Below are 10,476 nucleotides of genomic sequence, written 5' to 3'. Positions count from 1 at the left end.
AACCTAACCTAACCTAACCTAACCTAACCTAACCTAACCTAACCTAACCTAACCTAACCTAACCTAACCTAACCTAACCTAACCTAACCTAACCTAACCTAACCTAACCTAACCTAACCTAACCTAACCTAACCTAACCTAACCTAACCTAACCTAACCTAATCTGCGGGTGACAAAAACCTCGTTGCCTGACCGACCTGTGGGGAATGCGCCGTCCATCGCGTGCTCGCCTAGAGTCGGAGACCGTGCGCATACACTCCTCGGCTGAGCGATGCCGACGGACGAAGGGCACGGCGATTACTTCGCCTGTGGTGCTAGATCAGGAGGGCAGGACGACGGAGGGCTTTGCGCGAGACATGGTCGACGTGCCCGGTTTCGAAGCAGACGGAGCGTGGGGCGGAGGAGGACGTGGTGCACCGCCCAATCTTTTACGCGGCAGCCTCAAGGCCTCGCGAGCAGACTCTGCTCGGCTGTGGGAGCTGAGCTCTGCACGGATACTGCAAGAATATTCAGTGCGGTGCATCAACACAAATCAGAGAAAACACGTAGAAACGCGCGGAGACTTACCAGGCCGTCAGTCTCGCCGTCCGGCACGACGCGCCAGCTGCCCTCAACGTAGCGGCTGCTTGCCATCGGCGCAACAGATGAGAATCGCGTACATACCTACACGGCCTCGCTCAGAGCCCGCCACCCTTTCGCCCAGTGACAACGACGCGCACGCGCGCCGAACTACGTTCGAGCGTGTAGCTTGCGCGCGGGCGTCATGGCGACCGCGACTGCTTGGACGACGGCGGAGTGCGGGTTGGACGTTGTAGCGGAAGGACCGGGGAGAGAGTAGAGGACAAAGGAGAATGGGACTGGCAGTGAGCAGAATCCAACAAGAGCCAGCACGAAAAAACTTAGATCGCGTTGCGTGACACGTCTTCTCGTGTATTCAAAGTCTCCCGCCGTCGATGTGCAGTCCCCGTCCGTGTGTGTTCACTCTGCAGTGCTACTTGAAACAACTATATTTTTTCGGCCGTATCTTGAGCCCCAAGCGCGGCCGCACTTTGTACAGTAGATATAATACTAGCACACATACGTGGGTCTTCTCCGAGATCGCGACCCGTGCCTTCTTATTTACTGCGGCTGTATAACAACTTCAGCGTGCGTCTCCAGAAGCACATCGACTTCGTCGGGCTCTCCGAGCGCGAGGCACATTGATAGCGTGGACGCGGATGACGCCAGCGTTATGCGGAGGCGCAACGCACCGATCTCGCAACCTGCTAGAACACCAAGTGTCAGTACGTCCGAATGTACACACAGAGAGGAAACGACACGCACCGAGAACGAAAGCGACAGCACGGCCTTCCCAGGGTCCAAGTGCCATCAGAGCGAAGTGCACGCCGCGGAGGAAGGAGCGGTGTCTGTGCCCGCCCTTGTGCATAATGTGCACGGGCGTGAATCCGCCGTGTACGCACCATCTCCATCTGCACCGTCGGAGCGCAGGACGGAGATGAAGATTCAAGTCAACCTGCATCTGCGCGCCGTCGGAAATGGTCGTGAGCGTGGATGTGGTGCTTGTCTTCAAACTCAATGGGGAGCGTGTCGCGCGGAGACGGTTGTCGAGAATCAGGGCACCAGGGGAACAGCATCTGTATCTCGAAAGTCAGATAATGCGACTCGGCCCTAGGCCGATCCCGCGCCAACAACGGGTCTGCGCAAGGGGAAAATACTTACAGCGTTGCAAAGCTGCACCAGCGGTTGGCGCACGGGATGACGTCTGTCGTCGACATGGACCCTGCAAGATCGAGAGGACGCGCTGAGATGGTGGGTGGGGAAGGCCGCGCCGCTGTTGCACCTAGGTGGCCGGCGCGACAACGACGCGGCTGCAAAATGTTAGCAGCTCGGAATAGGGACAGAAGGTTTTTTTTGGACTCACCTGGAATGCCCTTCGTCCTCCGAAAACCGACGTGCCGCGGAACAGTCACGTTCGATGTCCTGGAAGAGCGAGGCGGAGGGTGGAGGCCGGTGCGACGACCGGGGAGCCGTCATTCACCGTGGTGGACCTGCGCGCGAAGAGGAGGGTCGACGAAGGGTGCAGGGAGGTGGAGTCGGGTGTGGTGAGGCTTCGCAGGGCCTCCGCGACCGCGAGGACGAGGCTGCATGCCGCTGTCGCACCGCGGTGGCTGGCGCGACAAAGACGTGGCTGCAAAATGTTAGCACCGCGGGATAGGGACAGAAGGCTTTTTTTGGACTCACCTAGAATGCCCTTCGACCTCCGAAAGCAAACGTGCCGCCGAATGGTGGCGTTCGACGGCCTGGGGGAGCGCCAGGACGAGGACGGTGACGTCGACAAGAGCAGGACGGCGGTGGTGGCTTGCTCGTGCGGACGAGGACGGCGGGCTTCAAGTGGGTGAAAGTTGTTAGCACCGTTAAAAAAGCCGAAAAAATATTTGTCTTACTCACCTACACTGCCCGAGCAGTGCTGGGCAAACTTGCATTCAAACGCGTTGCGTTTGAGTGTGCGAGGGAGGTCCTGGTCGAGCGACCGGCGCTCGATGTTGCAGGGGAGGTCCGGAGGGCAGTCGTTCACCACGGAGGGTGAACGCGCGTCGAAGAGGGTAGGATGAGGGTTCTGGAAGGTGATGCGGGCCAGCATCGGGGCCTGGAGACTGCGAGGAGGGCGGTCAGCGCGGTCATTCCACTGCAGCGGCCAGCCTGACGACCGGAGCGCGATCGTTCGCCGTGGATGGCGAACGTGGTCGAGGAAGGTTGGCTGAGGTGATGGGGTCCAGCATCGGGGCCTGCAGACCGCGAGGAGGGACCTGGGCGCGGTCGTTGCACCGTGGTGGCCCGCGTCATGATCAAGGCGCGATCTTTCACCGCATACGGCGATCGCGGGTCGAGGAAGGTTGGGTGACGGTGCTGGGAGGTGACGCGGGCTTTCGCCGGTGGCTGGAGACCGCCAGGAGGGAGCTTGGCGCCATTGCGGCACCGCGGTGGCCGGCGCGATGATCGCTGTTCCGTCGTTCGCTGCTGTGGGCCTGCGCGCGTCGAAGAGGGTTGAGGGAGGGTGCGAGGAGGTGGTGAGAGGCTGCGCGGAGCCTCGCGGGGCCTTGGGGACCGCGTGGTCGGGGCTGCACGCCATCGTCGCACCGTGATGGCCGGCGCGACAATGCGGGCGGTGTCGTTCACCACCGTGGGCCTGCGTGTATCGGGGAGGGTGCAGGGACGACGGGCAGAGGTGGGCCGGGCCTTCGCGGGGCCATGCAGATCGTGGGCTGGGGGGGTTCGTGCCGTCGTCGCACCGCGGTAGCCAGTGTGGCGACGCGAGTGGCGTCGTTCACCATCGTGGGCCTGCGCGCATCGCGGATGGTCGGGAGAGGGTGCGGGGAAGTGGGCTGGGCCTTCGCAAGGCATTGCAGACCGTGAGGTGGCGGCGGTGCGCCGTCGTTTCACCGCAGCGGCCGGTGTGATGACACAGGGGCGTCGTTGGCTGCGATGGGCCTGCGCGCGTCGAGCGAGATCGGGAGAGGGTCGAGGAAGGGGGCGGAGAGGGGCGGTGGGCCTGCGAGGGGTCTCTGCGACCTCGAGGGGGGGTGCAGCGCGCCACTGTTGCACCGCGGTGCCCGGAGCGACAACGATGCGGCTGCAAAAGGTCAGCACTCGGTTAGCACGGTGCGATAGAGACGAAAGATTTTTTGTTTACTCACCTGGACCGCGCTCTTCGACCTCCGCAAACAGATGCATCGTCGAACGTTCGCGTTCGACTGCCTGGGGAAGCGCGAGGTGGAGGGTGGAGGTGTCGCTAAGGAGACATGGCACTGGCGCGCCATGTCTCGGTAGAAACCAGAAAGCAGGGGCAAAACAAGCAAGAGAATCAAAAAGAAAAGCAGAACGACACCGAGGAGAGTGTGTCTCCTCGGCGTCGTTGATGGGTGTCACATCGGTGAGGGAGGCGGCCGCAGCGCCAGTCTAAGTCCGACCGGCGCTTGTTGTGAGGTGGCTAGAGGAAGTGGGAGACAGAGGGGTGTCGGGGATGGGAGGGTTAGAATGTTCTTGACCTTGCGAAGAGGTAGGCGGCCGGTCCACGTCCATGGCGTTGGATGATCGGAAGCGATCAGAGGTCGGAGAGATTGAGGCGGGGTCGCATCGCAGTCCTCATTCGCGGTTACCTCATCTGTCGCCTTTCCCTTCCCTTTCCAATCTTTGCTTGATCTTCTTGGTCCTTGTAGTCTCCGCGGCTTCTGGCACAGTAACCTGCTGCGGAGTGTAATTTTCTCTATATATGCTATCCCTCGCGGCCACATCTGCTGTAGCACTGACTTTTGCTCCGTATGAAGTAATATATATATTTTTTCCCTGTCTACTGCGTGCGCCATACGACTACATATGGAGAAAGATGGCGGTGGCGCAGTCGTGCTCGCGGCTCCGCGCGAGCAGGAGTCGAGGCCGTGCGTGCGCGTCGACATCGCACGCTGGGATGCTCTTGCAGGGCACTCGGCGTGCATCGCCAGCTCGCGCGGATGGGGACGGCGGCGTCGAGGTGAACTGGTGGGCCGTGGTGCATCTCCGTCGACCACGCGTGCCGGCGGGGTGTTGCTGCGCACACCGCGTGCGTGGCCAGCTGACGCGGATGGGACGGCGGCATTGGCGGGGAGTGCGACGGCGTTGGTGCGTGCGTGGACGACTCGCGCGAAAGGGGACGGTGGCGTCGACGAGAGCGGGACGGCGGTGGTGCCTCCGCGTCGACCTCGCGCTCCCGTATGCTCTTGCTGGGTGCGCGCGGCCTGCTTGCCTGGACGAGGACGGTTGCATCGACAAGAGCGGGACGGCGGTGGTGGCCTGCTCGCACGGACGAGGACAGCAGTGGATCGTTTGCAGACGGCGGGCTTCAAGTGGGGTGAAGGTCGTTAGCAATGTTAAAAAAACCGAAAAAAATACTTATTTTACTCACCTACACTGCCCGAGCAGTGCTGGGCAAACTCGGGTTCAAACGCGTTGCGTTTGAGTGCGCGAGGGAGGTCCTGGTCGAGCGACCGGCGCTCGATGTTGCAGGGGAGGTCCAGGGCACAGTCGTTCGCCATGGAGCACAAATGCGCAGGAGCGAGGGGCCAGGGGAGTGCGAGGCGGCGGTGCGATGGTGAGACCGTCGATCTCGCGCAGTCGCGCGGTGTCGCCTCGCTGTCCGCGTGTCGGCTCCCCGCGCGAACGAGAAGGCTGGATGGGTGTGAGGTGAGTGTGAGAGTGCGAGGGCAGGGCCGTCGACCTCGCGCAGCCGCGCGGTGTCGCCTTGCCGTCCGCGTGTCGGCTTCCTTCGTGAACGAGGAGGTTGGAGAATGGAGGGGCGAGGGGCGAGGGGAGTGCGAGGCGGCGGTGCGGTGCGAGTGCAGGTCTGTCGACCTCGCGCAGCCGCGCGATGTCGCTTCGCCGTACGCGTGTCGGCTCCCCACGAGAACGAAAAGGGTGGAGGGTGGACGTGTGAGGGGAGTGTGGGAGTGCGAGCGCGAGGCCGTCAACCTCGTGCAGCTGCGCGGTGTCGCCTGGCTGTCCGCGTGTTGGCTCCCTGCGCGAACGAGGAGGATGGGGGACCGAGGTGGGAGGGGAGTGCGGGAGTACGGGGGGGGGGGGGGGCGGCATCGTCGCACCGCAGTGGCCGGTGCAACAACGAGGAGGCTGCACAAAATTAGCATTGTAGTGTAGGGATATGAAAAAAACTTTCGACTCAACTGGGGGTGCCCTTCGACCTCCTAGAACGAACGCGCCGCCGAACGTTTGCGTTCGACGACGTGGGGGAGCGCGAGGTGGAGGTTGGAGGTGTCGCCAAGGGAACGTGGTGCTGACGCGCCGCGTTCGAGAGCAAACTAGGAAGGGCGAGGGACAGAAGCAGGAGAAGAGGAAATAAAATCAGAGCAACGCCGAGGAGAGCCTCCTCGGTGTTGTGGAAGGGTGTCGCGGGGGTGAGCCAAGCAGGAGGAGCGCGAAGCTAAGTCCAACCGGCGCTTGTTGGGCGACGGCTTTCCCACGCCCCGCTGGCCGTTATGCTTAATCGCGGAGCCGTTACGCTGAGGGGCGGCCGCTATGCTTAGTCGCGGGCCGTTATGCTTAGTCGCAAGGCCGTTATGCTTAGTCGCGGGCCCGTTATGCTTATTAGCGGGCCAGCGTCGGGGCCTGGAGACCGCGAGGAGCGAGGTCGGCATGGTCGTTGGACCGCGGTGGCCGGCATGAGGACCGCAGTGCCGTCGTTTACTGCGGAGGGCCTCCACAGATCGAAGAGGATCGGGGGATGGTCCTGGGAGGTGACGCGAGCCAGCGTCGGGGCCTGGAGACTGCGAGGGGGGAGCCGGGCGCAGTCGTTGCACCGCGGTGACTGGTGAGATGATCGAGGTGCGGTTGTTCGCTGCAGAGGGCGAACGCGAGGCAGCGTCGACGAGAGCGGGACGGCGGTGGGTCGTTCGCGGACGGCAGGCTTCAAGTGGGTGAAGGTTGTTAGCACCGTTAAAAAAACCGAAAAAATATTTGTTTTACTCACCTACACTGCCCGAGCAGTGCTGGGCAAACTTGTGTTTGAGTGTGCGAGGGAGGTCCTGGTCGAGCGACCGGCGCTCGATGTTGCAGGGGAGGTCCGGGGTGCAGTCGTTCGCCACGGAAGGCAAACGCGCATCGAAAAGGGTAGAATGGGAGTGCTGGAAGGTGACGCGGGCCTTCGGAGGGAGCTGGAGACTGCGAAGAGGGCGCCGGGCGCCGTTGTGGCATCGCGGTGGCCGGTGCGACAACGATCAGACTGCGAAATGTTAGCACAGTGGGATAGGGACAAAAAACCTTTTGTTACTTACCTGGCATGCCCTTTGACCTCCGGAAACAAACGTGCCTCCGAACGTTTGCGTTCGACGGCCTGGGGGAGCACAAGGCGGAGGGTGGAGGCCAGTGTGACGACCGGGGCACCGTCGTTCATCGTGGCGGGCCTACGCGAAAGGAAGAGGGTCGACGGAAGGTGCAGGGAGATAGTGAGGCTTCGCGGGGCCGAGGGGACCGCGAGGAGGGGGCTGCACGCCGCGGTGGCTGGCGTGACAACGACGTGGGCAAAATGTTAGCACGGCTGAAAAACAAAAAAAATGTTTCTTTACTCACATCGGCCCCCTACAACCCTCCATAGTGAACGCGCGGTCGAACGTTCGCCTTCGATGGTGCAGGGGACCGCGAGGGGTAGAGGTCGTGTCGCTCGAGAAACGCGACACTGACGTGCTGCGTTGGACGAGAAATCAGACAGGCAGGCAGAAATGAGCTGCCTACGACCCGTTGTACGATTCGCAAGCAGCTTCGAGCCCCCTCGATGGGCGAATGGAAGAGCATTGAGTGTGGGTGAGCTTACCTCGTTCGCGCTGGTGCGTGCCCGCCCACTTCCCTCGCCTGTATCTTCACAATGACGAGGCCGTTCTTCTCGAGCAGGGTGGCACCTTGTAGCCACGACCTTCGTCTACCGGACCCTACCGCGTTCGAGGGATTTGAGTGTGCGCAACATCGGAAACGAAGGGAGAGAACTCACCAAGGGCGCGCCGGCGCGCACCCCGCCACTTCGCCCGGCTGTATCGTCGACCAAACTCTTGAACCCCTCCCCAAATCGGTAGTATCTTGAAGCCAGATGGCCAGGCTATCGGACGATATACAATATGAGGCCAGGGGTAGAGGGTGAGGACGAGAAAAAATCGAGCAGTCGAAGACGCGCGAGGTGGGAAAGTCGGCGGATTGCCGCCGGTGGCCACGGCGACCCAGATCTCCGTCGAACTGTATCTTCGGGTAGTTGGTAGATTCGATGTCGGGCGATCTTTTGAGATAGCCGAGGGACCGAAATGAGGGAGGAAGGAAGGGATACAGGGGCGGAAAGTCGGGCGGCCTAACGTAGCGTTAGGCCTGCGGCCTATAGATAGGCAAATCCTGCGGGCGTCGAGCAGGCTGATAGCGTTTCACAGCCGCGAGGATATTACATGATGTATTGGCTGCTGTGTACTACGGATAGTACTACATGACATGGACCGCGGGCGGGAGAGTGGAAATGGTGTGTGAGCGCTGTGTAGTGAGGTTCCGTGTATATACTTGCAATGTGCGAACGAGAACAACGGTGCGTTGTGCAGACACAGCGGCATTCGAGGGGACTGTGACGGTGAACTTGCATGCCCGTCGACCTAGCGTGCACGCACGCTATTGCTGCGCATTCCCCGCGTGTGGCTGGGTCACGCGGATGAGGACGGCGGAGCGTTGTGCAGAGTCCGCGGGGTTCGAGGGGACTGAGACAGCGGCATTCGAGAGGAGTGGGGAGGCTGGTCGTTGTTCCGTGTTCCCTGCGTGGGCTCGCATCTTCTACAGGTTGTTAGCACAGGTAAAAAAAGTCGAAAATATATATATTTTTACTCACCTGTATCGCCGGGCACTGGCACTGTATGTTCGAGGGGAGGTCCGGGGCACGGTCGTTCACCGCACAGGGCGAAAATGCGTCGACGAGCATAGGGTGAGGGTGCTGGGAGGTGACGCGAACCTTCATCGGGCGCTGGAGACCGCGAGGAGGGAGCCGGGCGCCGTTGTTGCACTGCGGTGGCCGGTGAGATGACCGACGTGCAGTTGTTCGCCGCAGAGGGCGAACGCGAGGGCAGCGTCGACGAGAGCGGGATGGCGATGGGTCGTTTGCGGACGGCGGGCTTCACGTAGGGTGGAAGTGGTTTAGCACCGTAAAAAAATCCGAAAGTTTTTGTTTTTACTCACCTACACTGCCCGAGCAGTGCTGGGCAAACGCGCGTTCAAACATGTTGCGTTTGAGTGCGCGAGAGAGGTTCTGGTCGAGCGACGGACACTCAATGTTGCAGGGGTGGTCCGGGGTGCAGTCGTTTGCCATGGAGCGCAAACGCGCATCGAAGAGGGTAGGATGGGGGTGCTGGAAGGTGACGCGGGCCTTCGGACAGAGCTGGAGACCGTGAAGAGGGAGCTGGGTGCCATTGTGGCACCGCGGTGGCCGACACGATGACCGGGGTGTGGTCGTTCATTGCGGAGGCCCTCTGCGGGTCAAGGAGCATTGGCGGTGAGTTCCAAGAGGTAGGCTGGTGGTTCGCGGAGCCGTGACAAACATGTGGCGGGGGCTTCGTGCCATCGTTGCACCTCAGTGGCCGGTGCGACGACCGCAGCACCATCCTTCACCGCGGTGGGCTGGCGTGCATCGACGAGGGTCGGGCAACAGTGCAGCCAGGCGGGGTGGGGCTTCGCGAAGCCTCGCGATGCCCTGGCGACTGCGAGGAGGTGGCTGCGAGCCGCTGTTGCACTGCGGTGGCCCGCACGATGATGACTGCGCTATAAAAGATTAGCACGGCTGAAAAACAAACAAAAACTGTTTGTTTGACTCACCTGGGCCCTCTCGAACCCTCCAGAAGGAATGCGCGCTCGAACATTTCTGAGCGATGACGCAGGCGACCGCGAGCCTCAGGCTGAGGTGGAGGTAGAGGTGTCGCCACAGAAACACGACGGTGACGCGCTGCGTTGGACCAGAAACCACGCAGACAGACAGAAACAAGCTGCCTACGACCCGTTGTATGGTTCGCAGCAGTTTCGCGATGGCGCAGGGGACCGCGAGCCTCAAGCTGAGGTGGAGGTAGAGATGTCGCCACGGAAGCACGATGGTGACGCGCTGCGTTGGACCAGAAACCACGGAGACAGACAGAAACAAGCCGCCTACGACCCGTTGTACGGTTCGCAGCAGTTTCGAGCCCCCACGATGGGCGAATGGAAGGGTTTTGGTTGTGGGTGAGCTTACCTCGTTCGCACTAGTGCGCGCCCTTCCACTTCCCTCCCCTACATCTTCACAACGACGAGGCCATTCTTCCCGAGCGGGGTGTCGTCTTGTAGCCACGACCTTCGTCTACCGGACTGTATCGCGTTCGAGGGATTTGAGTGAGCGCAACGTCGGAAACGAAGGGAGAGAACTCACGATGGGCGCGCTGGCGCGCGCCCCGCCACTTATCCCGGCGAAATCTTTGACCAGAGTGCGACATCCCTCTCGAACTCGGTGGCCCCTTGAAGCCAGAAGGTCAGGCTGTCGGACCATATACAATATGAGGCCAGGGGTAGACGAAGGGGATGGGAAAAAATCGAGAAGTGGAAAACGCGCGCGGTGGGAAAGTCGGCTGATTGCCGCCGGTGGCCACGGCGACCGAGAGCTCGGTCGAATCCCATCTTCGGGTGGTGGGTAGATTCGATATCGGGCGTTCTTTTGAGATAGCCGAGGGACCGAAAACGAGGGAGGAAGGAAGGGATGTCGAGGCCGAAAGGCGGGCGGCCTAACGTAGCGTTAGGCCTGCGGCCTATAGATAGGCCTTCCTGGACTGCCACTTGTGGTCTGTCCCCCTGGTGGCCACTATAGCAGATGGCCGTTCAGGACGGCCACTCACAGCCGCTGTGCTTTGCTGACTGTGCCACCTGGCCTATGCAGCCATCTGAGCCTCTTTTGGCCGC

General features: G+C 61.5%; 9 protein-coding genes across 9 annotated transcripts; 2 read left to right on the top strand and 7 right to left on the bottom strand.

The window, feature by feature from the left end:
* Window positions 1–314: 314 nt before the first annotated feature.
* On the bottom strand, window positions 315–633 carry SCP_0116960 (hypothetical protein; the record flags this gene model as incomplete). The annotated part of the gene is made up of 2 exons (XM_027753915.1): window positions 315–425; window positions 568–633. 2 exons carry the CDS (start codon window positions 631–633, stop codon window positions 315–317), a joined length of 177 nt encoding a protein of 58 aa, XP_027609716.1.
* A 486-nt stretch (window positions 634–1,119) lies between these two features.
* Window positions 1,120–1,426, bottom strand: SCP_0116950 (hypothetical protein; the record flags this gene model as incomplete). The annotated part of the gene is made up of 2 exons (XM_027753914.1): window positions 1,120–1,262; window positions 1,324–1,426. The coding sequence occupies 2 exons, from the start codon at window positions 1,424–1,426 to the stop codon at window positions 1,120–1,122; spliced, it is 246 nt and encodes an 81-aa protein (XP_027609715.1).
* Window positions 1,427–1,975: 549 nt separating this feature from the next.
* On the top strand, window positions 1,976–2,215 carry SCP_0116940 (hypothetical protein; the record flags this gene model as incomplete). Its single annotated transcript, XM_027753913.1, has 1 exon — window positions 1,976–2,215. The coding sequence occupies one exon, from the start codon at window positions 1,976–1,978 to the stop codon at window positions 2,213–2,215; it is 240 nt and encodes a 79-aa protein (XP_027609714.1).
* A 225-nt stretch (window positions 2,216–2,440) lies between these two features.
* SCP_0116930 (hypothetical protein) lies at window positions 2,441–3,130 on the bottom strand (the record flags this gene model as incomplete). Its single annotated transcript, XM_027753912.1, has 1 exon — window positions 2,441–3,130. The coding sequence occupies one exon, from the start codon at window positions 3,128–3,130 to the stop codon at window positions 2,441–2,443; it is 690 nt and encodes a 229-aa protein (XP_027609713.1).
* A 307-nt stretch (window positions 3,131–3,437) lies between these two features.
* On the bottom strand, window positions 3,438–3,732 carry SCP_0116920 (hypothetical protein; the record flags this gene model as incomplete). Its single annotated transcript, XM_027753911.1, has 2 exons — window positions 3,438–3,631; window positions 3,696–3,732. The coding sequence occupies 2 exons, from the start codon at window positions 3,730–3,732 to the stop codon at window positions 3,438–3,440; spliced, it is 231 nt and encodes a 76-aa protein (XP_027609712.1).
* A 642-nt stretch (window positions 3,733–4,374) lies between these two features.
* SCP_0116910 (hypothetical protein) lies at window positions 4,375–4,899 on the top strand (the record flags this gene model as incomplete). The annotated part of the gene is made up of 1 exon (XM_027753910.1): window positions 4,375–4,899. One exon carries the CDS (start codon window positions 4,375–4,377, stop codon window positions 4,897–4,899), a length of 525 nt encoding a protein of 174 aa, XP_027609711.1.
* Window positions 4,900–4,974: 75 nt separating this feature from the next.
* SCP_0116900 (hypothetical protein) lies at window positions 4,975–6,937 on the bottom strand (the record flags this gene model as incomplete). The annotated part of the gene is made up of 5 exons (XM_027753909.1): window positions 4,975–5,658; window positions 5,713–5,821; window positions 5,980–6,451; window positions 6,519–6,766; window positions 6,819–6,937. 5 exons carry the CDS (start codon window positions 6,935–6,937, stop codon window positions 4,975–4,977), a joined length of 1,632 nt encoding a protein of 543 aa, XP_027609710.1.
* Window positions 6,938–8,181: 1,244 nt separating this feature from the next.
* Window positions 8,182–8,485, bottom strand: SCP_0116890 (hypothetical protein; the record flags this gene model as incomplete). The annotated part of the gene is made up of 2 exons (XM_027753908.1): window positions 8,182–8,340; window positions 8,396–8,485. The coding sequence occupies 2 exons, from the start codon at window positions 8,483–8,485 to the stop codon at window positions 8,182–8,184; spliced, it is 249 nt and encodes an 82-aa protein (XP_027609709.1).
* Window positions 8,486–9,036: 551 nt separating this feature from the next.
* Window positions 9,037–9,416, bottom strand: SCP_0116880 (hypothetical protein; the record flags this gene model as incomplete). The annotated part of the gene is made up of 2 exons (XM_027753907.1): window positions 9,037–9,313; window positions 9,373–9,416. The coding sequence occupies 2 exons, from the start codon at window positions 9,414–9,416 to the stop codon at window positions 9,037–9,039; spliced, it is 321 nt and encodes a 106-aa protein (XP_027609708.1).
* Between the last annotated feature and the right edge of the window lie 1,060 nt (window positions 9,417–10,476).

This window comes from Sparassis crispa (genome assembly GCF_003851025.1).
Source record: "Sparassis crispa DNA, contig_000000F, whole genome shotgun sequence".
Classification (NCBI taxonomy): domain Eukaryota; kingdom Fungi; phylum Basidiomycota; class Agaricomycetes; order Polyporales; family Sparassidaceae; genus Sparassis; species Sparassis crispa.
This window is presented reverse-complemented; position numbering and strand designations above follow the sequence as displayed.